The sequence below is a fragment of the Vigna angularis genome, chromosome 1 (assembly GCF_016808095.1).
Source record: "Vigna angularis cultivar LongXiaoDou No.4 chromosome 1, ASM1680809v1, whole genome shotgun sequence".
Classification (NCBI taxonomy): Eukaryota; Viridiplantae; Streptophyta; class Magnoliopsida; order Fabales; family Fabaceae; genus Vigna; species Vigna angularis.
In genome coordinates this window covers 19,397,969-19,425,754 of record NC_068970.1, presented here as the reverse complement: position 1 = coordinate 19,425,754, position 27,786 = coordinate 19,397,969, and the positions used below count along the sequence as shown (strand labels likewise).

General features: G+C 36.7%; 1 protein-coding gene across 1 annotated transcript; it reads left to right on the top strand.

Annotated features, from left to right (window-relative positions):
- LOC108322671 (uncharacterized) lies at positions 1-27,717 on the top strand. The gene is made up of 24 exons (XM_017554831.2): positions 1-334; positions 3,036-3,145; positions 3,804-3,969; positions 4,069-4,169; positions 4,331-4,403; positions 4,488-4,623; positions 4,795-4,955; positions 5,205-5,329; positions 5,406-5,505; positions 5,572-5,668; positions 8,226-8,277; positions 16,125-16,226; positions 16,308-16,454; positions 16,623-16,785; positions 16,870-17,112; positions 17,231-17,391; positions 19,300-19,428; positions 19,699-19,816; positions 19,950-20,145; positions 21,389-21,500; positions 21,582-21,736; positions 24,098-25,523; positions 25,906-26,100; positions 26,776-27,717. Exons 1-24 carry the CDS (start codon positions 202-204, stop codon positions 27,250-27,252), a joined length of 4,878 nt encoding a protein of 1,625 aa, XP_017410320.1. The 5' UTR covers positions 1-201; the 3' UTR covers positions 27,253-27,717.
- The last annotated feature ends 69 nt before the right edge of the window (positions 27,718-27,786 follow it).

The window sequence follows — 27,786 nt, the reverse complement described above, 5'->3', positions numbered from 1 at the left end:
GTCACCATCTCCAACTTCTGCACCAGGCTTTTCCCAACTTCGCCCGGTCCCGCGATCTCACTGCTCATCTTTCCTTGGGTTCTCCACACTCCATTGCAGATCGATAATTGCAGCATTGGAAAGCACAATTTCGCGTTTTCGAAAAGCGCAAACAAGATTTGAATGTGGTGAAGTAGTGTTGCTGGTTTGGGAACGCGATCCATGGAGTGGACGACGCTGCAGCACCTGGATCTGCGCCACGTCGGCCGTGGCGTTAGGCCTCTGCAGCCTCACGCTGCTTGCTTCCATCCTCACCAAGCTCTTGTCGCCGTCGCCATAGGAACCTACATCGTCGGTGAGACACCAACCACTATCTCTTTTCGTACCTTTTCGATTCCTGGAACTTAGTTTACCTTGTTAATTCGCAATTCAGTTTGTTTAACTGTGTGCTTGTTATGGTCGTTTGATGGTACTTGCACTTGAAGCACTAGTTTATTAAGGCGCGCACTGTAGTAGAAGTAATCTTGTGTACTGATTTGATCCGTGACATCTGAGCCGTTGGTAATTAACAACGGTTTTTCTGTGTATTCACAATCACGTACAATGAACTATGAAGCAGACACTCAAACGCTCATATATATATATATATATATATTTGTTGTTTGATGAATGCTCCTGCGGCTTAATTTGAATTGAAACTTTAGTTTTTGAAGGCACGCACCAGTAGAAACTATTTTTTATGTTGATTTGATCCGTGATACCTGAGCTGTTGTTAATTAACTACTTTTTTACTGTATATCTATAATCAACTTGTTAGGAACTATGAAGCAGATACTATCACCTCATGTTACATATATTACCGCATCCAAGTTTGAACTATGAAACATACATTCTTTCTCTCTCTCTCTCTCAAACGAACACAAGCTCCTAGATTTGTAATATTTTGGTATATGTCATATTTTCCTATAAAGGTCTACAATTGTGTCATGGTTTTGTCATGATGTTTAACATCTCAGCCAAAATTCCTGTTGTGCGCCTATTTTTAAAACCTTGTTGCCAACACTTGCTATTACTGAGCCCTCTGGAACAACATATAGATAATTTCTCCTTACATCTTTCAAAAGGAAATTCATAAGCATATGCTGAGGAGTGAGGTTTTTGAGGAAAAAAGGGAAGGGAGGGCAAATATTTAATTTCTAATAAATGTTCTCTAATTAAATGAATAATAAATTTTTTAAAATCATAGAAATAAAGCTATAGATTAGTATAAAGTTGAGATGACCTAGCCAATGTAAAGAAGGAATAATTATGCATAAAGGGAAAAGTACTATATATATATGTATATATATATATATATATATATATATATATATATATATATATATATATATATATATATATATACACACATTCATGAGCTTTGAAATAAAATTGGAATTCGTCCTTGTTCGAAACTTTGATACATTTTGGTTTCCAAACTTTAAAAAGAAATGGATATAGTCCATTTAACCCAATTTTGCTAAATTTATTTAACATGTCAAATGCATTCAACAAATGACATTGAAATGAAAATATGTCAAACAGAGTAAACAACTCAAATACTAGCATAAAAAACATTTGACACATAAAAAAAATTTAACGTAATTGGATTGAAAGGACTATATCCATTCATCTTTAAAGTTTATAGACCAAAATGTATCAAAGTTTGAGGCAGGAACAAATTCTAATTTCACGTCAAAATTCAAAGACTACAAACATATTTAACTATATATATATATATGTGTATATATATATATATATATATATATATATATATATATATGCTTCTTTTTTATTAAAGAAAGTTGCTTAATGTGAATCAGACTCAACCTTTACCTTCTATTGTCAAATTTTAAAAGTGTCAATGGTGTATTATAACATAACCATAGCTGAAAAAATTTTAAATATTGGATGTATGCATGTAATAGATGAGTCCCACAAGGGTCATGTTGGGTCTGGTTTGACAAGCAGACATGTAACCAAATGTTTTTTTTATAAACAAATGATTTATTATGAAAGTTGAGAAAGATTCAAATGCAAAGGATAAAATATCATCAAGGAAAAAAGATGTCACAAAAAATGAAAAGATAAAAAAAATGGATGAAAAACATGCAATATTGCATGCCAGACACCTGAGGAGGGTCTATGAAATATACTCCTATATAAATGCAATACTGCAAAGAAGGTAGTAAACTTCTTGATTCCTAATGAGCTCGATAAAAGAGTCGAGAGAAAATTCTAGCATATCTTTCTAATAAAATACACCAAAAAATAGCCAACTCAGACAATATTAACTCTTTACAGCATGCCTAGCGTTATTGAATCCTTGATATTAATGCGCAGAAGGCTGCTGAAGATTCTTGGGATAAACCTGATGTTCACCAAAGCCAAGTCATTTTTCTAGAAAAATGAAGCTGCCAAACAATGCAAGAACAAATAGCTGTCCACATTACACAACAATCAGGAGATAAACTTAGGGATCTTTGAATCTGAAGTAAATCATTGGTTTTAATCCGATCAAGAACAGTAGTCTGAACAAAGAATTTGGTCAGGAAGGAGTGCATGATTATCACAAGAATTTATTCACAGGGCAGGAAGCATTGCTGTGAAATGAAGTGAGAAACTGAAATAGGATTTGCAAGAAAATAAATCTTAGATGTTTAGAGATCAAATCCTCTTATCTTATGTCGATTAGAGGACAAATAGATTAGTGCAACAATGTCATAAGAGACTGAACTATTGTTTGTAGCTTTATAGGTTACGAATGGCTGTCATTGTCAACTACTTTTAGAAAATATGGGTTTAGTAATGCATATGTTATTGTCTTTTCTTTTTTAAATTTAGTCGGGATCCTAATCAATCTGTTGTCTTGTGTAAATAAAGTGTTTTCCCATATTTAAAAGTCTTGTTTGAGTTTGAGTTGAGTGGACTTATTGCTGTTTCCTGATGCATTTCCTTGTGTGTTGACTTGATTTGGGTTTAACTGTTTTACTTGATGGTTGTTTCAATGTATGCAGAATTTGATGCATTAACAGGAAGCAAGATTTCCGCTCTTGACATTGGGGCACCTGTTGTACGAATGTCTTATAGTCCTACAAGTGGGCATACTGTGATTGCAATCCTCCAGGTTGATCATACCTGAACTTTTCATGTGCCCTCATTCCTCCATCAAAATAATCCCTTTGCTGTGTCTGAAATTCTTAGTGGAAAGTGTAGACATGCTTTCACTATGAAGGAAGGATGTAGTTTTGCAAAAAGATTGTGGTTTGTTCAGAACCATTAATTTTCTCTCTCTTGCACACAAATGTTCAGGATTTTATTTTCTGATTTTTTTTTGCTGTAGAGGTGGTAATATGCAAATAAAATCTTGATGGATGTATTGTGGATGATGTGGACAACATTTTAGGAATTAGGATCTTACTGAACTGATGAAGCATTTGACTTGATGAAATCCAGAAAAGAAAATTAAAATTAAGAAGTTTCACTGAAAAGAATGTTTATAATTATTCTTTGATTTTAATATTACTGCTCATTTAGATATAAAAAATGCTTAAACACAGATTCTCCTATTCATTTGAACTTTTTTTTTTCTTATCCGTTTCAATCTTTTATGAATTTCGTTTGTTTCATATTCTGTTACTTAGGTCTTGGGAAGCAAGACCACTTGCTATTCCTGTTTTATTTTTTAGCTATGCCCCTCAATTGTATTCTGTATTAGTTTATATATTGTGATTGGGTTGTTCTTTTCTTCTTATCATGCCTGTTGGTTTCTTTTACATATGTAGGATTGTACAATACGGTCTTGTGATTTTGACTTAGAGCAAACATGTGTATTACATTCACCAGAGAAGAAGACAGAGCAAATTTCTTCTGATACAGAAGTTCATATGGCTTTGACCCCACTACAACCTGTTGTTTTCTTTGGGTTTCATAAACGAATGAGTGTGACAGGTTGGATATGCCTTATAATGTGTTTAAACAAATATGTTTGTACTAGTTTGGTTACTAATGGTGATTGTTTCTATTAAATATTTTTTTGCACAAATGAAGTTGTTGGAACTGTAGAAGGTGGTAGAGCACCCACAAAAATTAAGACAGACTTGAAGAAGCCTGTTGTCAACCTTGCTTGTCACCCTCGTCTCCCCGTACTGGTAATGTTTTCAGTGTGCATCATTTTAGGAGATTACGTTTTCTTGTAAGTACATGTGATGTTGTTCTGGTGTAAGACACTTCTAGTGATGAGTCTCTTATGCTAATGATATACTTCAATCCTATGTTTTTTGAATTTGACTGGATTGTTTTTCCATCACAGTATGTTGCTTATGCAGAAGGTTTGATTCGAGCTTATAATATTCATACCTATGCTGTTCATTACACACTACAACGTAAGATGATTTCTTACATATTCATTTCCTGTAGGCATGCTTTATATTAATATTTTTTGTATTTATATTGTTTTTACTACTCAGTTGACAATACCATAAAGCTTGTTGGTGCTGGTGCATTTGCCTTTCATCCAACTCTGGAATGGATTTTTGTTGGGGATCGACGAGGTACACTTCTGGTATGGGATGTATCAACTGAGAGACCTATTATGATTGGAATGTGAGTGTAATTTACTATGATCGGCTTTTTTTCTTGTACCATGACTGAGGCTTAGTATCATTGTCACCTATGGTTTCTTATTTATTATTATCCTGAGTTTATATGTAGATATTTGAGTTTAGGCTTGTTGTTATGGTTATATGTAATCATTTTTTGTTATTGAAATTTCAGAAAACAAGTTGGTTCTCATCCTATAACATCAGTTGCTTGGCTCCCCATGTTGCGCTTACTTGTAACTCTATCTAAGGATGGAAATCTTCATGTTTGGGAAACACGTGTTGCAGTTAATCCTAATGGACCTCCTACTCAGGCTAATTTTTTTGAGCCTGCAGGTTGGCTATATTGACTCTTCCTGCCTTCACCCTGAAAACCTGATGACTTCCTGTTGGTGTTGAATTTTGATAGCTTATTTTAATTACAATGCAGAATATTTCTGCTTCTACTTTTCCTCTCTCCTTGTTGTTATAGAATCTTTTAATAGATAGATATATAGTGAGGAACATAATAACACTAGTCATACTTCATTCTTGTACTCTTTTTTCTATAAGTGTTTGGCTAACATGTATTAAATTATGATGCAGCTATTGAATCAATTGATATCCCTCGAATCCTTTCTCAACAGGGTGGAGAAACAGTTTATCCATTGCCACGCATCAAAGCTTTAGAGTTTCATCCAAAATTTAATTTAGCAGCACTAGTTTTTGCAGTTACGTGCTACCTTACTTTGTTTATACCTTGCTTGTATGTGAATGTGGAAGATAAATTGGTGTTTATTTTAACAGAATGTGACAATAGCCGACAGCTCAAAAAATAGGGCCAGATACAGTAGAGAAGGGAGAAAGCAACTTTTTGCAGTTTTACAAAGTGCACGAGGATCTTCAGGTAATTGCTTTTATTTTTGTATATAATTAACATTAAAGATATGCTGATGGTAGAGGTGCTTTGCAGCATCTGTTTTAAGGGAAAAACTTTCTGCCTTGGGTTCTTCTGGAGTGTTAGCAGACCATCAACTTCAATCTCAACTACAAGAGCATCATCTTAAAGGGTAAGTTAGAAAAGGGTTCTTCTGTGTTTGGCTTATTTTGTATTTTGTTTGGTTTCATGTTTTGATTAATAATTACAAAATGTGTTACTTTGTTTTCAAAGTTCATTTTGTTTCTACCATTTCCTCTTCTAAAACAGGAAATAAAGTGAATATGGGAAATGGGAATTAGAACTTTTTCTTAAACCACTTAGGCTTATATCTATTCTACTCTGAAGAGTTTGGTCTTGATTGGCTATCCTTCTAGGGAACTTGATACCAATATCAGCGTATGGGTTTGGTCAACAAATCTAGTAGTATTGAAGTTGTTGAAATATTGTGCTTTAATTAGTGAAATTTGAAATACTGCACTGTAAATTTTCTGATTTGTTTTGTTACACGCACGCAAGCACTAAGTTGGTTATATCATTAGCCAATGTCACTATGGTGTGGACTAAACATCTTGAGTTGCGTGTTAAGTTTGGAAGATTGAGAATCTGTAGATTGTTGAATATGTCCAACAACAACTAGGATATGCTCTATAATATCATCTTTCAATTTTGTTTCCGTGACTCACCTTGAAAATCAAGCTCATAGAATGAATTGAACCCCATTTATATACTCTAATGTGCTTATATCATTTTCATAGATGAGTTGATCCTAAGGGATTGATCTTGTTTGCCTTACATATGTACTTGAGGAAGCACCTCTGCTTGTCTCTGGAGTGTGCTGCTGGGATGTAAGCTCTTAAGGGGTTGAGATCTTGTATCATATAGAGATATGGTTAATTGTCGGTTCTAATAAAGTTTTTTCAGTCCTCAACTTTTACATTGATTTTGAGGTTAAATTACACCTTAAGCCCAAAATCTAGGAGGAACGTCTCAAGTGAAAACTCTTGCTACTGTGAGAAATGAAAACAATAGATGTAGACAATGGAATCATGTTTTAATGGTTGGGATTAAAAGATAAATGCACATAGTTTTCTTAAGTAGTCTTACGGTCACTAACTAATTTTTAATCTTGATCATAATGTATGGTTGTATGACTTATACTTATATTTCTTACATTCTTAAAACGGGGACTGTTTTTACCACACACACACACACATATATACGTATATATTGTAGTGACAGCATGAGGTAAAAGAAGTAAATCTTGATCAAACAAACATACAGAGATGGTCAAGATTATTTTCTTGAATTTTAATCTTAACTATCCGTTTTAATAATACAGTTGATGCTCACTTCTCTCATCTCTTACCTAATACATTTATATTTACATGTTAGAGTATTTATTTTTGTATTCAATTGTTGTATGCATTTATGTTCTAAAATCAAACCAGTACTTTTATTAATGACTATTTTTTATAATATCTTTTAAATTTGTTTCTTCCTGTTGCATTAAGTTGTCATATATGCATAAGTTGTTACAGTAGCCTATGACATTCTTTCAAATTATTATATTATGATCATTGTAAAGTGGAACATAAAGGAGTGTCTATTCTATTTGATTTTTAGTGAACCTTAAATAAGATAGAGATACATATATATATATATATATATATATATATATATAGAGAGAGAGAGAGAGAGAGAGAGAGAGAGAGAGAGAGATGTCAAAATAGATTTAAACCCATGAACTAATCCGACTCACCACGGGTTCAGATCGGATTAAATTGGAAAATATTTTTTTTTTAAATGTGAGTTAAATTGAACCCGACTTGGTGGGTTCAAGTTGGGTTAAAGGTAAGTTGACCTGTACCCCACTAACAACTTTTTAGTTTTTTTTACCATTTTTTCATATTTTTATTATAATTATTTACTACTTATAATTATATAGGTTGACAATTTGATCTTTTTGTTCAATAATGTTTGAATAGTTTGGATGATTAATTTATTTATTGACAAAATATGACACTTTAATTTTCAATTTCTATCTTTATAATCATGTTTAGAGAAATATATGACCACTTTGATTGTGTTGTTATACAAAAGTGAGCCGAGTTAATCAGTTTTGATTGTACTGCAATAAATATATAAAATAAATTGGATTAAAACATTTTTAAGTAAGTCAACCCATTTAACCTATCAATTTGTGTTAGGTCGAATTGGATTACAAAATATTTGGCTCACCAAAAAGTAGTAATGAGTCTCGTTAACTCAATTTGGCACCGAAACATATATAACTGAAAAGAGTGTTCTATTATATTGAGTAGGCACCAAATGCGAAAAAAGGACACTGTTATATTTTGTTCTATGCATACCCAAAATAGTTCTAAATAAACAAAGCAACGGTGTTCCATTCCTTTTGGTCCTATTTTGTTCTGTTCATGCTACCTTAGGGACGACTTGGTGGGATCAGTTGCTGCTCCTGTCTAATTGTTGGGTCCAAGATAATCTATTATTTCATAATCATTATCCACACTCGAAATTTAGTCTTCTGGTAAAAAAATTGTTGAGCTTAAGCATTAAGTTATCAGTTTGAGATTTGACAATGGTTGGATACTTCCCTAAAGTCTGCTCAATTTAATTTTTTCGTAAGGATCTTATGTCACTGTTGATATCTGTACTATTTCTTGCAGCCAAGGGCATCTTACAATATCAGATATTGCGAGGAAGGCTTTTCTTTATAGTGTATGTTTCTAATTTTATTTATTTATTGTTGTTGTTGAATTGGAGTTTATGTTGCATATGGAACTGATCTTGTGCTGTTATCAAATTAAGACTAAAGACAATAAGTTGTCTTTAAGAAATAACAAAAGAAACATCTAGAATTAAGTCATTTAATAGGCTTGTCAATCTCTCTTGATGTGTAACAGAGAACACACTCCAAATAGTTGTTGGCAAAACATCACAGACTAGCCAAGAAAGTAATCCTATTCCAAATTTTCTTGAGATCACCGTGCCTTTGAAAATTCTAGCTTTCCTTCTCAGCTACCATTGACACCAGAGAACCACAAAAATAGACTGTTGCCACAAAAGTTTGGCTTTTGTATCTATGATGCACGAATACTATACGAGTATCTGGTACATGTATCTGACACGACAATTCGTGTCATCTTGAAAAATATAGGTTATGATATGCTCAAATATGTTTATAGTATATATAGAATTGTATATGTTCTGAATGTATAGTATGTTTAATGCATACCACATCGTATGTATTTATACTATATTACATAATCAATTATAATAAAAACACCTAATAATTAAGAATCAATCATCCTAATTTCCTAGATTATGTAACGGTTAATTTCATACAAATTTGTAATAGCTAATTATATTCTAAACACTTTCCCTCAAGCTGGAGTATATATGTCATATGCACTAAGCTTATTACAAATGTATTCAAGTACATCTTGAATATTCAACAATGAAGGTAACAAAACATCTAAAACCAAAGGAGGAGATATGACTAGATCCTCATATATTAGACTTAAGATTGAACTGTAAAATAATTCTAGAGGGCTTGATTGATCCCTCTCACAATCTTCTATTTATAAGAATAAATTAATACACAAATACATGATAAATAGGGTAACCCTAGACACAATATAATCATGATAAATAGGATAATCCTAGACACAATATAATCATGATAAATAGGGTAACCCTTGACACACTATAATAATGATAAAATAGGATAAATATCCTAACACTCCCCCTCAAGCTGGAGCATACAAATTGTATGTACCAAGCTTGGAACAAATAAACTCAATCCGAGGACCCCTTAATGACTTGGTCAATACATCTGCGAGTTGATCGTTTGACCCAATAAACTCAGTACATATTTCTTTGGTTAACAACTTTTCACGAACAAAATGACAATCAATTTCTATATGTTTAGTCCTCTCGTGAAACACTGGATTTGATGCAATGTGGAGAGCAGCTTGATTGTCGCAATACATCTTCATAGTATGGATGTCACAAAATTTAACCTCTTGAAGGAATTGTTTCACCCATATAAGTTCACATGTTAGTGATGCCATTGCCCTATACTCGGCTTCCGCAGTTGATCGAGCTACTACATTCTGTTTCTTACTTTTCCATGAAATAATGTTTCCTCCCAGAAAAACACAATATCCTGTAGTAGATCGTCTATCAATAGGTGAACCTGCCCAATCTGCATCACAATACCCAGAGACCTGAATGCTTCCTTTATCTTCATATAACAATCCTTGCCCGGGAGCCTTCTTTACATACCTTAGAATGCGAATGAGAGCATTCCAATGGTCAACACATGGAGCCTGCATGAACTAACTAACCACTCCAACTGCAAAGGATAGATCTGGCCTTGTAATAGTGAGATAAATCAGTTTTCCAACCAGCCTCCTATACCTCTCTGGATCGGAAAATAATTAACCTTCTTCTGTCCTTAATTTCTGGTTTGGGTCCATGGGACTGTCTACCGGTCTACAATCAATCATGCCTGTTTCTTGTAATATATCAAGAGCATACTTCCTTTGGGAGATTACAACTCCATCTTTTGATTGCGCTACTTCAATGCCTAAGAAGTATTTGAGACTTCCAAGATCCTTGGTTTGAAAATGTCTACACAAGTACTCTTTTAGTTGAGATATTCCAACAACATCATTTCCTGTAATGACAATATCATCAGCATATACTATTAAGTAAACACATTTCCCGAGAGAAGAATGACAATAAAAAACTGAATGGTCTGCTTCACTGCGTTTTAGTCCAAATTTTTGAACAATGGAGCTAAACTTTCCAAACCAAGCACGTGGGGATTGCTTGAGGCCATATAGAGATCGATGCAATTTGCATACCATACCAGACTCCCCCTGAGCAACAAACCCAGGAGGTTGCTCCATATAAACTTCTTCCTCAAGATCACCATGTAGGAAGGCATTCTTGATATCCAATTGATGAAGTGGCCAGTAACGAATGGCTGCCATGGCAAAGAAGAGACGAATAGTAGTCATCTTGGCTACAGGAGAGAAAGTGTCACAATAATCAAGACCATAAACCTGAGTGTAACCTTTTGCAACAAGCCGAGCTTTGAGCAGATCAATTTCACCATCAGGGCCAACTTTAACTGCATACACCCATCGACAACCAACCGCCTTTTTTCCTGGGGGAAGGGGCACCAGCTCCCAAGTACTACTATGGTCAAGAGCCTGCATTTCTGCAATCATAGCTTGTCGCCATCCAGGATGATCAAGTGCTTCTTTCACATTCTTGGATATAACAACAGAGGACACTGAGGATAAAAGAGAAAAATAGGAGGGCGACAATCGATGATAGCTTAGAAAATTATAAATGGGATGAGGGTTTCGAGTGGAACGAGTACCTTTTCTGAGGGCAATAGGCCATGCTGAATCATTTGCACCAGGAGGCGTGGGAGGAGGTGACGAGGGAGAAGAATCTGAAGTAGGAGATTCACCATTGTCTTGGGGAGGTGGACTATCCATTGGGGCCCTGTGTGGGATGATCTCAGTATGTGGAGAAACAGGTGTAGAAGGATTGTGATCAAGACTTGGAATGACAGAGACAGTGGAACTATTTGACTCAGCCATTGGAATAGGAAGGACCTGCTGGAGGATAGAAACATCTTGAACAGATGGAGAGAAGTAAGGAGTCTGTTCAAAGAATGTGACATTGGCAGACATGTAATACTTCTTAGTTTCAGGAGAGTAACACCGATATCCTTTTTGAAGTCGAGAATAGCCTAAGAAGACACATTTGAGAGCGCGAGCGGAGAGTTTGTCTAGACCTGGAGACATGTCATGAACAAAACATACACAACCAAACACTCGGGGAGATGTATGAAAGAGAGGATCATTAGGAAACAAAATGGAGAAAGGGACTTTATTATTAAGAGAGGAGGAGGGCATCCTATTAATAAGATAACATGCAGTTAAGATGGCATCCCCCAGTGATGGACAGGAATATGGGCACCAAGCAAAAGGGTACGAGCAGTTTCAACCAAGTGTCTATTTTTTCGTTCTGCTATACCATTTTGCTGTGGTGTATGAGGACAAGTAGACTGATGTAAGATACCATGGGAACTCAAGATGGCAGAAAAGGAGGATGAGAAATACTCTTTTGCATTATCACTTCTTAATATTTTGATTACTTGACCAAATTGATTCTTGATTTCATTCAAAAAGGATGTAAAGATAGCTAACAATTCAGAATGATTTTTCATAAGATAAACCCAAGTACATCGTGAATATTCATCAATAAAGGTAACAAAATATTTAAAACCAAAGGAGGAGATACGACTAGGTCCCCATATATCAGAATGGATAATGGAAAAACTAGAATTACATATTGATTGAGACCTTTTAGTAAAGGAAGATCTAACATGTTTTCCTAATTGACATGACTCACATTCTAAGGTTTGGAGACCACTCAGTTCATGACACATTTTTTTTAATTTGGACAAATGAGGATGGCCAAGTCGATCATGTAGTACTTTAGGATTAGGAGCAGCAACACAGGACACCCTTGGACGAGATCCAAAATGGTATAATCCGCCAGCTTCATATCCTTCTCCAATCTGTCTCCCCGAACCACACTCCTGTATAACAAAAGATTTATGATCAAAGGTTATTGAACAATTTAACATTTTAGTCAACTGGCTTAAGGAAATTAAATTAAAAGGACAATTAGGGACAAAAAGGACTGAGTTGAGATTGAGGGAGGGAGATAAAGAAACATGACCGACTCCTTTGGAAGAAGTTTTAGATCCATTTGCAAGGGTTATGAAATGAGGTTTTTCTCGAAAGGAAATAGATGAGAACAAAGAGGTATTACCAGAAATGTGATCAGAAGCACCTGAGTCAATTACCCATGAATTGTGACCTTCCATAGATTGAGAAATGCAGGCTGTTGATGTATTGGGAGATTGAGATGGTTGTGCCAAGCTGTTAGACTTTAACCTTAAATACTCTTGATATTCATCCTCAGAAAACATAGAAGTGGAAGTTTCAGTCTTCAAAGTGGCAGTTTCAGTCTTCGAAATATTGGCGGTTTTGGAAGGGAAACCATGTAAGGAGTAACAATTCTCTTGAGTATGACCCATCCTTTTACAATATGTGCATTGAGGACGTCCCCGACCTCCTCGTCCTCCTCCTCTAGTGCCACGTCCTCCTCTTCCTCGTGTGGCAACCATGACAGATGGTTCCACTAGTTCATGCGCTTCTTGAGTTTGAGGTACCGGGACACGCAGAAGGCGAGTGGTCAATGTTTCCATAGAGGGGACCTCATGACTAGTTAGAAGTTGATCTCTGAGATGATCAAAATCGGGATGTAGGGCACGAAGGATCAACACCATGTAAAATTTGTCTAGTTTCTTTTTGATATCCTCTAATGGATCTACTTCCAAAAACATCCTAAGTTCTTCGACAGCAGATTGGGCTTCAGCCATGAAGGACACCATATCATGGTCTGCCATTTTAAGAGATGCAAGCTTGTTCGTAGTGTCATAGAGACGTTGAATATCGTTGGCATAAATGCTTTGGGCTTTCTTCCAAAAGGAGTGACAAGTTTTGAAAGCCCTCAAAGATACAAGAAGTTTGGGTTCCACTGATTGCCATAACAGGGCACACAACTGGAAATCTACTTGTTTCCACTGATCAACTTTTTCAGTAGGCACATGGCTTCCATCTCGCTCAAGGTGGTCATAATGCCCTTGGCCAAGGAACCACATCTCAACGGCAGCAGACCATGACAGATAATTTTTTTCCATTTAGCTTCTCGGAGGTAATTGATGGACTTCCAGAGAAGGAAAGAGTACTGCCAGACGCCATTTTTGAAGAAGACGAATAGTACTAGCGAGGAACAAGAAAACCCTAAGGGTTTAGATGAAGGAAACTGTGACAGTGATGGACGACAGTGGCCGGCGGCGACGGTGGCCGGCGACGCACGGTGGTGACCGACGGTGGACGGTGGTCGGCGGCGGGCAGCGGCGGACGGTGGCGGGCGACGAAGAACTGTGGCGCCAGACAGATATATATTACGAGACAGAAACTAGAGCGGGATCGACCCGCTCTGATACCAACTTAAGATTGAACTGTAAAATAATTCTATAGGGCTTGATTGATCCCTCTCACAATCTTCTATTTATAAGAATAAATTAATACACAAATACATGATAAATAGGGTAACCCTAGACACAATATAATCATGATAAATAGGATAATCCTAGACACAATATAATCATGATAAATAGGGTAACCCTTGACACACTATAATAATGATAAAATAGGATAAATATCCTAACAATTAGAATGGATGATTGAAAAACTAGAATTACATATTGATTGAGACTTTTTGGAAAGGTAGATCTAATTTGTTTTCCTAGTTGACATGACTCACAATCTAAGGTCTGGAGACCACTTAGTTCAGGACACATTTTTTTAATTTGGACAAATGAGGATGGCCAAGTCGATCATGTAACACTTTAGGATTAGGAGCAACAACACAAGACACCCTTGGATGAGATCCAAAATGGTATAATTTGCCAACTTCATATCCTTCTCCAATCTCTCTCCCCGAACCACGCTCCTATATAACAAAAGATTTGTGATCAAAGGTTATTGAACAATTTAACATTTTGGTCAACTGGCTTAGGGAAATTAAATTAAAAGGACAATTAGGGATATAAAGGACAAAGTTTCGATTGAGAGAGGGAGACAAGGAAACATGATCGACTCCTTTTGAGGAAGTTTTAGGTCCATTTGCAAGGGTTATGAAATGAGGTTTTTCTCGAAAGGAAATGGATGAGAACAAAGAGGTATTACCATAAATGTGATCAGAAGAACCTGAGTCAATTACCCATGAATTTTGACTTTCCATGGATTGAGAAATGCAAGTTGTTGATGTACTGTGAGATTGAGATGTTTGTGCCAAGCTGTTAGACTTTAACCTTAGATATACTCTTGATATTAAGTGGAAGTTTCGGTCTTCGAAATATTGGTGGTTTTGGAAGGGAAACCATGTAAGGAGTAGCAATTCTCTTGAGTGTAACCCATCCTTTTACAGTATGTGCATTGAGGACGTCCCTGACCTCCTCATCCTCCTCCTCTAGTACCGCGTCCTCCTCTTCCTCGTGTGGCAACCATGACAAATGGTTCCACTTGTTCATGCGCTTCTTGAGTTTGAGGTACTGGGACGTGGAGAAGGCGAGTGGTCAATGTTTCCATGGAGGGGACCTCATGACTTGTCAGAAGTTGATATCTGATATGATCAAAATCTGGATGTAGGGTACAAAGGATTAACACCATGTAATATTTGTCTAGTTTCTTCTTGATATCCTCAAATGAGTCCGCTTCTTAAAATATCCTTAGTTTTTCGACAACAGATTGAGCTTCAACCGTGAAGGACACCATATCATGGTTTGCCATTTTAAGAGATGCAAGCTTGTTTGCCGTGTCATAGAGACCTTGAATATCGTTGGCATAGATGATTTGAGCTTTCTTCCAAAAGGAGTGACAAGTTTTGAAAGCTCTCAAAGATATAAGAAGTTTGGGTTCCACTGATTGCCATAACAGAGCACACAACTGGAAATCTGCTTGTTTCCATTGATCAGCTTTTTCTACAGGCACATGGCTTCCATCTTGCTCAAGGTGGTCATAATGCCATTGCCCAAAGAACCACATTTCAATGGCAGTAGACCATGATAGATAATTTTTTCCATTTAGCTTCTCGGAAATAATTGATAGACTTTCGGAGAATGAAAGAGTACTGCTAGATGCCATTTCTGAAGAAGAAGAAACCGCAACAGCGAGGAGCTAGAAAACCCTAAGGGTTTAGACAAACTTTCTTCAAGGGAAGCTTCAAGACCCTTTCGAAGAGGAGTTTTGAGGGTCAGAACGGGGAGAGGAAGGACCGGTGACCACTGTGGAGGTGTCGTGATGGCAATCAGACGAGCAGAGGGCGGCGCATGAATAGTATGCGCTTGTTCGCGGTGCACAAAGATGGAGTGAATGGCGGCGCGTGAAGGAGAACGGGACCCTGGCACCGGCAGGGGTGGTCATCGCACGGAGAGGTGAACCAGATCCGGTGGCGGACGGTGGTGGACAACGGCGAAATAGTGAAGAACAGTGGCTGACAACATTGAAGAGCTTCAAACTGCAATGGATAACTGCAGATAGGGATTGGACAACCGCATACAACTGAAAACAGCACAAGACATATGCTACGAGACAGAAACCAGAGTAGGATTGACCCAGTCTGATACCAACTTGAGATTGAAACTGTAAAACATTGTAGAGGACTTGAAAGATCCCTCTCTCTCATTCTATATATAAGAAAGTTTTGATACAAAAGTACATGGAAGATTACAGGTCTGCCCCTTGACCTAGGTGCATACCTAGGTACTACTACTATGTATATTAGACACACTACAATGATGATAAATAGAGTAAATATTGTAAGAATGACAAATAGGATAAATATTCTAAGAGTTTCTTACGTCAATTATTTCTGAATGATACCTTTACATATTTTTGTAGCATTTTATGGAGGGCCATGCAAAAATTTCTCCTATATCACGCTTGCCTCTTATCAGTGTTCTTGATAACAAGCATCATCTGAAGGACTTTCCAGTTTACGAGGTATGATTCATGTAACAGTTTGTTTTGAAAAGTTTGTTATATTTTCTGTTCAATAAACTGACACCATTTGTGCACTGCCAGCCTTTTCATTTGGAGCTAAATTTCTTTAGTAAAGCAAACCGAGTTCTGCATTATCCTGTCAGGGCATACTATATGGATGGACTGAACCTTATGGCACATAATCTTTCTTCTGGATCTGACACTATCTACCGGAAGCTATATACTTCGGTAACATAGAGATATTTTTGACAAACATCATTCTGTATTTGTGATTTTTTGTGGAGATTTTCATTTTACATAATATTGATATGCTGGAAGTATTTATATATTTCAACTGAAAAATTATGCAAATTTGGAAAATTCATCCTTGTAATGTTATTCATTATTTTTCTATAGATTCCTGGAAATGTGGAGTACAGAGCAAAATACCTGATACACAGTAAAAGGCAGCGGTTATTTCTTGTAGTTTATGAATTTAGTGGTGCTACAAATGAAGTTGTGCTTTACTGGGAAAATAGTGATGCACAAGTAGCAAACAGTAAAAGCAGCACAGTAAAAGGTATTTCTAACTGGAGTAAGCTTTTTTCTCAGTCAGGTTTCGGTCATCTGTTACATTTTAATAATTCAAGTATCTGTCTTGTAGGTCGAGATGCAGCATTTGTTGGCCCCAATGAAAATCAGTTTGCAATCCTTGATGATGACAAAACAGTATTGAGTGTATATACTCTACCAGGAGGGGCCTCTCAAGAAGCTAAGGACAATGAAAATGTTTTTGAAGAGAACCCAACTGCAACTGCAACTGCAGAGACAACTGTTGGGTCAATTCGTGGCCCAATACCGTATATGTTTGAAACTGAAGTTGATCGTATCTTTTCTACTCCATTAGGTGCTTGAATATCTCAACCATATGTGAATCCATTTATTTATCCGTTAACAGACACATAGTTGTCACTTGTTGAAATTAGAATAGCATTAAGTATTGAAAGTGATTTCTGTGAATGTAGATTCATCTTTGATGTTTGCTACTCATGGAAACAAAATTGGAATAGCGAAGCTCATACAAGGTTACCGTCTATCAACTTCAACTGCCAATGGCCAGTACTTATCAACCAATAGTGAGGGGAAAAAGTTAATTAAGTTGAAAAGAAACGAGATTGTGCTTCAGGTATCATTTAGAAGTGTATTTTTTAATTATGGTTACCAAATTGCTCATAACTGCATCTTTGAAGTTAAGTGAAAATAGTTGGAAAATGAGTTAGAAAAAGAGGGAAACAAATTGTTTAGTATTCTATGTGTTGGTGAAGGTTGGGTTTGCCTCATGGATCTCCAAACAAAAGTTTTAATTTTAGAACTTTTGGAACCAATAGAGAGAGATGCTAAAATGGTTTTATGTTTTCAATTTGTAGTTCTGTGGGTATTTTGTTGGAAAAAAGTGCTAGAATTTTGTGGTTGATTCTTTGGCCTTAGAGTTCATTTGGATACTTCTGTGTTATGCTAAAGGACTTTTTAAGGTGGTTGTCACTGGTAGACATTTAGAGTGATTTTTCAATGTTACATGTTTCCTGTCTTGTATATGCAAAATTCCTTTCATTGAAACAATATGGAGGGTAGTTGTCTGTGGGTATAATTTCTAGTAAAAAATTACTAATACAACTTATATTGCAATGTTAGAAAGTCACTTGGTCACCTGTGTCATCAATTATAGTACTTACGTGTGACTCATAGGTATGTTTAGGTTTGCATTGACTAAGGATAACTTAAATACAATCTATAATGTTTGGACGATTTTCACCTTACAACTTAATTTATTGACCACATTATAGTGTATAAGCGGATGTAAATCTCACTTTACAAATAAATTTTATAAGGTTGGTTTAGGCCTAAAACTCACTTTGTAAGATGGTATTAGAATCTATTATAGCAAGGTTTCTTAGGCTTATTGGGTCATTGATTATTGGACCACTCACAATTATCTAGTTCTACACTTAAGGTGTTCAATTCTCTTGATGTTAAAGTGTGTTTTCGAGATTTCATGTCAATTAGAGCTATGGTCAAATTATAGTATAAGAGTGGATGCCAATTATAGATCCATGTTTGACCGCTTGTATTACCAGTTTTTTATGCTTCTGGTCTATAGCCCTAGGCATTAGGAGGTTGGAAAGCCGCCTGAAATTTAAACACCCTTAGTTTGGGAAGGGCTACGTATGGAAAGGTTGACTAGAAAGGCTAAGTTAAGCATCATAAACTATAGCCACTAAGATGCAACTCTTAGGCACTCTTAGTATCACATTGACTAGAGATGTGATTTAAATAGAGCTTATAAGGCTTGAGCAGTCCTCATCTTTGAAGTGAGTATTATTGGGTTGAGTTAAACTTTAAGTCCAATTTCTAAGAAACCATAAAATTGACTCACCCAGATCATAAATGGTATTATTTTAGATCCATTGTTGGGACACCTACATTTGTCATACTCCAGCTGGTGGTTCTAAGTGAGGGAGAGTGTTGGAAAGTGACGTTAACTGCAGTAACTTCTACTGTGGTTGGAACCTCTTTGTGGACGGCCTTAATTGGAGTCTCTATAGGAGTGGTATAGTCCCACATCAACCATAGATATGATTTAAATAGAACTTATAATCTTGGGTAGTGCTTACTTTACTAGTTGTCACACTCCAGCTGGTGACCCTTGGGGGGTTGGGGGAATGGTAGAAAGTGATGTTAACTTTGTGATCTCTTTTGTGGACTGTCTTAATTGCAGTCTTAATAGTGGTTTAGTCTCACAACAACTAGAGATGTGACTTAAATAAAACTTATAAATCTTTCATAGTCCTTACTTTACAAATTGATTTTGTGGAGTTGAATTAAAACTTGTCTAATTTCTTAAAGTAAGAATGGGAGCAATAAGGATCTAATGAGCCTTTTCTATCCTCCCCCTACCCATCCAAAATAAAAATTGTTTCGATCCTTCATTCTTGCTTCAGGTGATTATAGGGTTCCTTGTTTGTGGAAATATTATCAAATAGCTCTGTTACATTGTTCTGCTAGGTGCTAATATGTGTTTTTTCAAATTTGGCAGGTGCACTGGCAAGAAACTCTTAGGGGATACGTTGCTGGAATATTAACAACACAGCGAGTCCTTATTGTTTCAGCAGCCCTTGATATACTTGCTGCCACTTCTGCAAATTTTAATAAGGGACTTCCTCCAATATCCTTTATACTTATTTCTCTACAAGAGCAAACCATTTATTTACACTAGTGAACTGACTTGTTAAGAGGGAGGGGCGGGGTGGGGTGGGGTGGGGGATTGGAGGGAGCATAGCATCCTCTCTATTGAGGGGGAGGATTTCTTGGAACCTCTTTTTACCTGCCTCTGCTTCAAACTAATAGACCAAAGGGTTTCCTAAAATTTCTCCCCTCCTAATTTTAATTTTTTGTCTCACATATTCTCTTTGTGGGAACCTTAACTCATACTCACTTTAGATCTCTATTGTGGGTTGGGCCGGCCCTCCTTTTTTCTACTGCTACTACTATCAGTATACTTGGTTGGGATGGAAAAGTTAGGCCTATCCTCTCAATCAGTATGCCTTATGCGGGTAATTCTTCTTGCCGCATGCTAGGATTAATCTGTAACCATAAATTATTTGATAAGCATATCCTATTTTTGTTTCAACTACTGTACATTTCTTTGTGCAGTCCTACTGATCTATTTATGAGTTTCTCGTGCAGTGTTGGTTGGTTCTTTGAATGACCGGTTGTTGCTTGCTAACCCCACGGAAATAAATCCTAGACAGAAGAAGAGGGTTGAGATCAAAAGCTGCCTTGTTGGTCTTCTTGAACCAATTCTTATTGGATTTGCCACAATGCAGCTAAGTTTTGAGCAGAAGCTTGACCTGTCAGAAATATTATACCAAATAACATCAAGGTTTCCTTCTTTTCTTCCTTTAAAATAAGAAAATTTTAACTTATGTTTTAATAGTGGAAATATTTGGGTAACTTTACCTAACAGGTGCAGTTTGCTGTGCATATTTCCATTTTGTTGGAAGTTAGTGTTGGAAGTCCCACATCGACTAGAGATTAGACGATTTTATAGTATAAGTGAGTGCAAATCTCACCTTACAAGCCAGTTTTGTGAGGTTGAGTTAGGCTTAAAATTCATTTCTTGACATAGTATCAAAGTTATTGTTATAGTCTATCTTAGCGAGATTTGTTCTTTATTGGACATATTGTTTCACCCGTTACCAGACCACCGATGAGGGTGTGTTGCACATCAATTAGAGATAAGATGGTTTCATAGTATATAAGTGAGTGCAAACCTCACTTTACAATTTGATTTTGTGGGGTTGACTTAGACTTAATTAAATCAAACAGTAACACAATATGATGTAAGTAATTTTTCTGTGTTATTGAAGTTATATGTATAAAAGTCGAGGCTTAGGTACCACTCTTTTTAAATATTAGTTCATGAAAATCATGACTGTGAGTCATGACTACTGTTGGCTTTTTAATTGGTTTCTGATTGTTGTCCTATTATGCCTTCACTTTTTGTCGGGTTGAGTTAGACTTAAAAGTTATTTAACATTATTACTGAAAATTGGTTTAATTAAATCAAATAGTAAAACAATATGATGTTAGTAATTTTTCTGTGTTATTGAAGTTATATGTATAAAAGTCGAGGCTTAGGTACCACTTTTTTTAAATATTAGTTCATGAAAATCATGACTGTGAGTCATGACTACTGTTGGCTTTTTAATTGGTTTCTGATTGTTGTCCTACTATGCCTTCACAAGACAAGATGATTAAGGATGGTGAAGACCTTAACCATTACAACAGATTATAAAAATCATATAGTTGATGCGGTTAGAACAAGGGGAGGCAGTGCCTGAGGTTTGACCTTGATCTAGAGCCATGACTTAAGTAACCTGGAAAAATGAGACACTTCACACTGTATTTTGTATAAATTTTTAAGTGGCACCAAACTTCTGATATATATATATATATATATATATATATATATATATATATATATATATATATATATACACACTACACAATGAATCGTATCTAATGGGTATAAAATCCAGGTTGTAGACTTCAAAAACACTTTGCTTTTCATAAATTTATGAAAGCTTGTAACACTTACACTGTAATCTTTTATTGGAGTGCAGGTTTGACAGTTTGCGCATAACACCAAGGTCTCTGGATATTCTTGCTAGAGGATCTCCTGTTTGTGGAGATTTAGCCGTGGCTTTGTCACAATCAGGTCCACAGTTCACTCAAGTAAGCAACATAATTCCTTGCTCTTAGCATTTTCGTTTTGGTTTATTTGAACATATGAGCAGGTGAGTATTTTCATCACAGGTGATGCGTGGAGTTTATGCTGTGAAAGCTCTTCGTTTTTCCACTGCTTTATCTATTTTGAAAGATGAATTTCTGCGTTCCAGAGATTACCCAAAATGCCCCCCCACATCTCATTTATTTCACCGGTTCAGGCAGTTGGGTTATGCCTGTATCAGGTAGGCAAAGTTGGAAATTTGATTGTGCTTTTGATATTTCTGTTGTACATAAAGGAATTATTGAACTATGATGTACGTTTCATTTATTCCTTATTAGCTTGAACTGTGTCTTGAAGATTTTAATCTTTGTTAATATGTTAAGGTTTTGTTTTTGTTAGAATATATGAAAAATAAGTCCAGATTCTCTCGAGTTTTTCGTATTGTCCCTCTACTAAACTTTTAAAATACATTAATGTTGGTATATTAAAACATCAAAATCAGTGTCCATCAATCTATTTTAAAGATTCAGTAGAAGGACAACACAAAAAACTTGGCAGAGAATCGAAATTTGAAAAATATCTTATAATGTTTCATTTCACATTCTTGTGATGATATCTCTGAGTAATTTAGAATATCTTAGATTATCTTTTAGGAAAGTTTTCACATTTCCTTATAATCTCTAAGGATCTATTTCAATATCTTATAATTGGCGATTTATTTTCATATTTAGCTAAGGTAAAGGGACAGGTATAAATATGACAAGGAAATATATAATAAGGATACAAATATGATGAATATCACCCGAAGGGCTTACAATATGGGTCCATGAATAAGTCCAACTTTAGTCTCCTTGTTTGTAAATATACAAATAATGTAGAAATGTATAAGTTTTCTTTCATATTCTTTGTATTTTGTACTTTTGGGTTTAGTCTCCTTGTTTCTAAATATACAAATAGTGTAGAAATGTATAAGTTTTCTTTCATATTCTTTGTATTTTGTACTTTTGGACAAGCTGCCGGACTCATATGTTTCCAACCGAGCTTTTCTGCATCTGGCCGAGTTCTCTTGTTTCCATCCAGGCTTCCCGATTGACCTTCCGGGCTCCTAGGCCAACCTGCCAGGCTCCTGGGATGAGCTTCCGGGCTCCAAGGCCAATTGTCAGGCTCCTGGATTGAGTTGCCTTGAAGTTCAGCTGGGTTGCCGGGCTCAATCCTAGACCAAGCTGCCAAGTTGCTAAAAAGCCGGGTTGCTGGGTTCTCCTCATGGTCGGGTTGCTGGGTTCTCCTCATGGTCGGGTTGTCGAGGTATTGTTTCAGCTGAGCTGCTGAGCTCTTCTTGCAGGACCAGGTTGCGGAGTTCACTATATAGGCAGGGCTATTGATCTCTTCCTCCAAGAAGCCTTTCCAAAAGAACCTTCCTCATTTTTTTTCACGTGATGTCAATTTAAAACACGTTGTATGCCACTTGTTGTTAGCTGATCCGTGAATTGTGGCATGAAATTAGGGTAGTTAGCGTAGAGAGGAGCCTTCATTCCTATAAATAGAAGGGTCTGCACCATTGTTAGGTTCTTGGGTTTGGAACCTAACAAGAACACAATCAAAAGATGGAGATAGAAAGAAAGAATGGGTTTTCTATATTATTCACAGTAAAAGAGACCTATGTACAAGAAAGAGTTGGGAGCATAACCTCCCTGACTGAGGGCATAACCCCTCTCTACAAGCTAAAACGCTTGACTTTACACAAAGTATATTCCATAATCCCTACAGAGTTACTAGAGTTCTATTTATAGCAGTTCTGACCCGCTTTCCCTTTTACAACCGACACTCCCACACCCCTAACTCCTAAACCCATCTAATCTATCATCCTATATTCTAACAACCATTGTAAAGACACTCTTGGATTTTTAGTAAAACTATGTTGAGATCACTCCAGATTTTACTTTTCTTGGGAGTCACCGACTAGAGGTTATCCTCAAAGCTTCTTCTAGCCTCCTTCCCTAGATTAGGTCTAATCCTTCTAGGAATTTGCATTATCTCCATATACGATACTGAACCAATTCTTCAACATCCATCAAGTGGTATCGAGGTCGTCATCTCCACATTGACCTCATCTTCTTCATTGATTCTGCAATTTAACTCCAGTTCATGCGCCTATGAGTTTGGAGGCAAATTCATCAAAATATGATTTTCTACACATGCTTCTCTTTTTTCTGTTATTCAGTCCATCCATTTGTTACCTGTATAGGAGTAGCATTGATGAAATGGAAAGGGTTTGGTTATTATATTATGACTTCTATTTATTTTTGTTTCTAGATTGATTGATTTTTTGGTTGTTATTGATTGCCTCGTACTCCTTGTATAATACTTCAAATTGGCTTTCTCTGGCTTTAGATGTTTATCTTGTATGTTGCTTATATCAGTGTTTTTTTCCTTTCATTTTATAGCTTAGATGTGTTGCTTGATCTAGTGACATGCATCTCTTTTGTGAATGTTGGAACTTGGAGCTTCCATATGTTATGTTTTGGCGTGCAGTTGGTACTGTAGTTATTTGAATGTCATGATCTACAAGTTTGTTACTTCTCTAATTGAAGGTTATTTTCAGGTTTGGTCAATTTGATAGTGCAAAAGAAACATTTGAAGTTATAGCAGACCATGAAAGTATGCTTGATCTGTTTATATGCCACCTTAATCCAAGTGCCATGCGGCGTCTTGCTCAGAAATTGGAAGAAGAAAGTCTTGACTCGGAATTGAGGAGATATTGTGATAGGATATTACGAATTCGATCAACTGGATGGACACAAGGTATATTTGCCAACTTTGCAGCTGAGAGTATGGTTCCTAAAGGACCTGAATGGGGTGGTGGAAACTGGGAAATTAAAACACCTACTGCTGTGAAAGATATACCTCAGTGGGAGCTTGCTGCAGAGGTGACACCATACATGAAAACTGATGATGGTACAATACCATCCATTATTGTAGATCATATTGGTGTGTATTTAGGCTCAATCAAAGGAAGGGGCAATATTGTAGAGGTGAGGGAAGATGGTTTGGTTAAGGTTTTCATGCCTAAAGGTAATGATAATAAAATAAATGGACCTGAAGCATCTTCTGTTAAATCTGTATCTAATCATCAGTCGAATGTGGTTGGTAATACCAAAGGTGATTCATTGATGGGTCTGGAAAGCCTTAACCAACAGCTTGTCAGTTCCTCTGCTGATGAACAGGCCAAAGCAGAAGAAGAATTTAAGAAATCCATGTATGGAACTGCTGCCGATGGCAGCAGTAGTGATGAAGAAGGAGTATCCAAAATAAAAAAGTTACACATAAAAATACGGGACAAGCCAATTGCCTCTTCTACTGTGGATGTGAATAAGATTAAGGAAGCCACTAGACAGTTTAAGCTTGGTGAAGCGTTAGCTCCACCTACAAGGACCAGGTCCTCAACTGGTGGAAGCCAGGATCTTGGCCAGAATTTTTCCCTGCCTCCAGCAACTACAGGGTCAGATTCTTCAACTGTTTCAACTCCTGGTGACATTTTTGGTACAGATACATTGACTCAACCTGAACTCGTTTCACAGCCAACTAGTAGCGTTGTGAGTGGGGGACTTAAAGCAGGACCTATTCCCGAGGATTTCTTTCAGAATACAATTCCATCCCTTCAAGTGGCTGCGGGATTACCCCCTGCTGGAACTTTTCTCTCTAAGTACACTCCAGGGGTTGAAAATATTAAGACAACTCCTAATCAAGTTGGTGCTTTTGAAGCTGATGCTAGTGTTCAAGGTGGTATTCCCCCTCAAACCATTCAACAACCTGTTGTTTCCATCGAGTCCATAGGACTTCCTGATGGTGGTGTCCCACCACAATCCTCATCTCAGGCTGTGGTCATACCTGACTCTCAGCTACAGGCTACTCAGGCTCAAATTTCTAGCCAACCTCTTGATCTTAGCATACTTGGAGCACCAAAGTCTCCCGATTCAGGGAAGCCTCCAGAAACTGGTTCTCAACAAATTGCTGTGCATCCTGGACAGGTATGTAGAAAATAAACATGCAGCGATATCTGAATGACATGAGGTTCCATGGTGTTCTGAAATATTTGTTTGTTCATGAGTGTCAAGGGAAGAATTGGGTAGTTTTGCGAGAATTAGATGATCTGGATTGAACTTACGTCTAGATAAAACAAAATGGAATACACCCTTTTTAATTTTCATGTCATAATTTTTCAGTTGCTGGAGGAGAAATTAGTACAATTTGCCTGAGAAAAGATCTTGATTTAGCTAGTGTGCTTATGAACATGATAGATTATTTCTTTGGATAATGACACAACTAGGGAATTAGCTTTTCTCTGAACCTGCTGGGCATATATATTGTTTCATCATTGTTTCCAATCTAATCTCATGAATCTTCTGACAGGTTCCCCGTGGAGCTGCTGCTTCTGTATGTTTCAAGACTGGACTCGCTCACCTGGAGCAAAATAATCTTTCAGATGCATTGTCTTGCTTTGATGAAGCTTTTCTTGCCTTAGCTAAGGAACAATCTCGTGGAATCGATATAAAAGCTCAAGCAACAATCTGTGCTCAATACAAGATAGCTGTCACTCTTCTCCGGGTACTAAATGCAATTATTCAATTTTGAACGATTATTCAATTTTAAACGCAAGTACGATAGGATGGACCTATTGTAAAAATGTACACACGTTTTTTTTTTTTCTCTAGGCCATAAACATAATAACCGTGTTAAGACTCCTGATGTGCTGTAAGTGATGTCAGGTGACTCCTGTTGAATAGCTGAAGTACCAAGCAGGGTAAAATAAGCTGTAGTACCAAGCAGGGTAAATTAAGACAGGTTACTCTGTATTATAAGGTTAAAGGGGTCCAGTTGATTCAAACTTTTTGAATGATACATACATATTCAGGTCAATCCAAACTCGAATTGGGCCTGTACTACACATTCTAAGCAGTTCATCTGAATATATGCAAAGAAAATGTCATGTTTTTTCCTTATCGATTGTTATTTTATTTGACAGCACAATTCACAAATCACAGGCTTGTTTGTTGAGATTGGGTACTAGTTGGATCTAAGCTGCAAGACAGAAAATAAATCGTTATCTACACTATTTAAACTGAATCTATTTTTTGTAAACTTGTACAGTAAAGTCTTTAACCTTGCGGTGTACAAATGTTGGCTTTCTCTGTTTAGACATGAACCTTCAAAATTGCTTCGACTCTATAGTTTAGTAATGCAGTGGATGGTTGATGAATTGTATTACCTTTATTATTGCAGGAAATTGGACGTCTGCAGAAAGTCCATGGTCCGAGTGCAATAAGTGCTAAAGATGAGATGGCTAGACTTTCACGTCATCTTGGTTCCCTGCCACTTCTAGCTAAGCACAGAATAAATTGCATTCGAACTGCCATCAAAAGAAACATGGATGTACAAAATTATGCCTATTCGAAGCAAATGTTAGAATTACTGTTGTCTAAAGCACCTTCAAACAAGCAGGAGGAATTTAGAAGCCTGATCGACCTGTGTGTTCAGAGGGGTTTGACAAACAAGTCCATTGATCCTTTGGAAGATCCCTCACAATTCTGTGCTGGCACCTTAAGCAGGCTGTCAACTATTGGATATGATGTCTGTGATCTCTGTGGAGCCAAATTTTCGGCCGTGACTGCACCTGGTTGCATTGTCTGCGGAATGGGAAGCATCAAGAGATCAGATGCTCTTGCCGGAGGAGGACCAGTTCCTTCTCCGTTTGGTTGAGTGTCTGAGATGGATTATAATCTTTGTTATATATGACCTTTTGTACCCCTGCTGAAAGTATTACAGAGACAACCTTGTAGAGAAAGTATACAAGAGACTATGGGGTATCAAATATTGCGCCACATCTGGAGAGATTGTAAGGTTTATCATCTATTGCGAACACTGCTTTCGAGTTTTGATGCGATTGTGGGCTCTCTTTTTTTCCTATGATGCATTGCTTGTGATTACAGAGCGTGTTGTTGTCCTGTAATGTAGTTGTGTTGTGCCTTTGCCATGATAGAAAAACGAAGTTGCAGATCAATTGCATTTCGTAAATATTGCTCTCGTCCTTTACGGTCAGTATACACATTCGGCTATGCATGTAAATTTAAGATGGGATATTATTTGATGTGCATATGAGAAAATTGACAATTTTTATCCAGTATGATCTGAAATCCCAGGGAAGAGTTGTTGCACTTGTGTTTATGTATTGTTGGAAAGCTTACCAGATGAGAAATGATGGAATGAGTTTATCGATTCATAGTTTTATCATAT

Coding starts and splice junctions, on each gene's coding strand:
- LOC108322671 (XM_017554831.2), top strand. CDS start 202: ATGGAGTGGACGACGCTGCAGCACCTGGATCTGCGCCACGTCGGCCGT. Junction 5,669..8,225: donor CAAGAGCATCATCTTAAAGG/GTAAGTTAGAAA, acceptor TATTTCTTGCAG/CCAAGGGCATCTTACAATAT. Junction 25,524..25,905: donor TTGCTGTGCATCCTGGACAG/GTATGTAGAAAA, acceptor ATCTTCTGACAG/GTTCCCCGTGGAGCTGCTGC.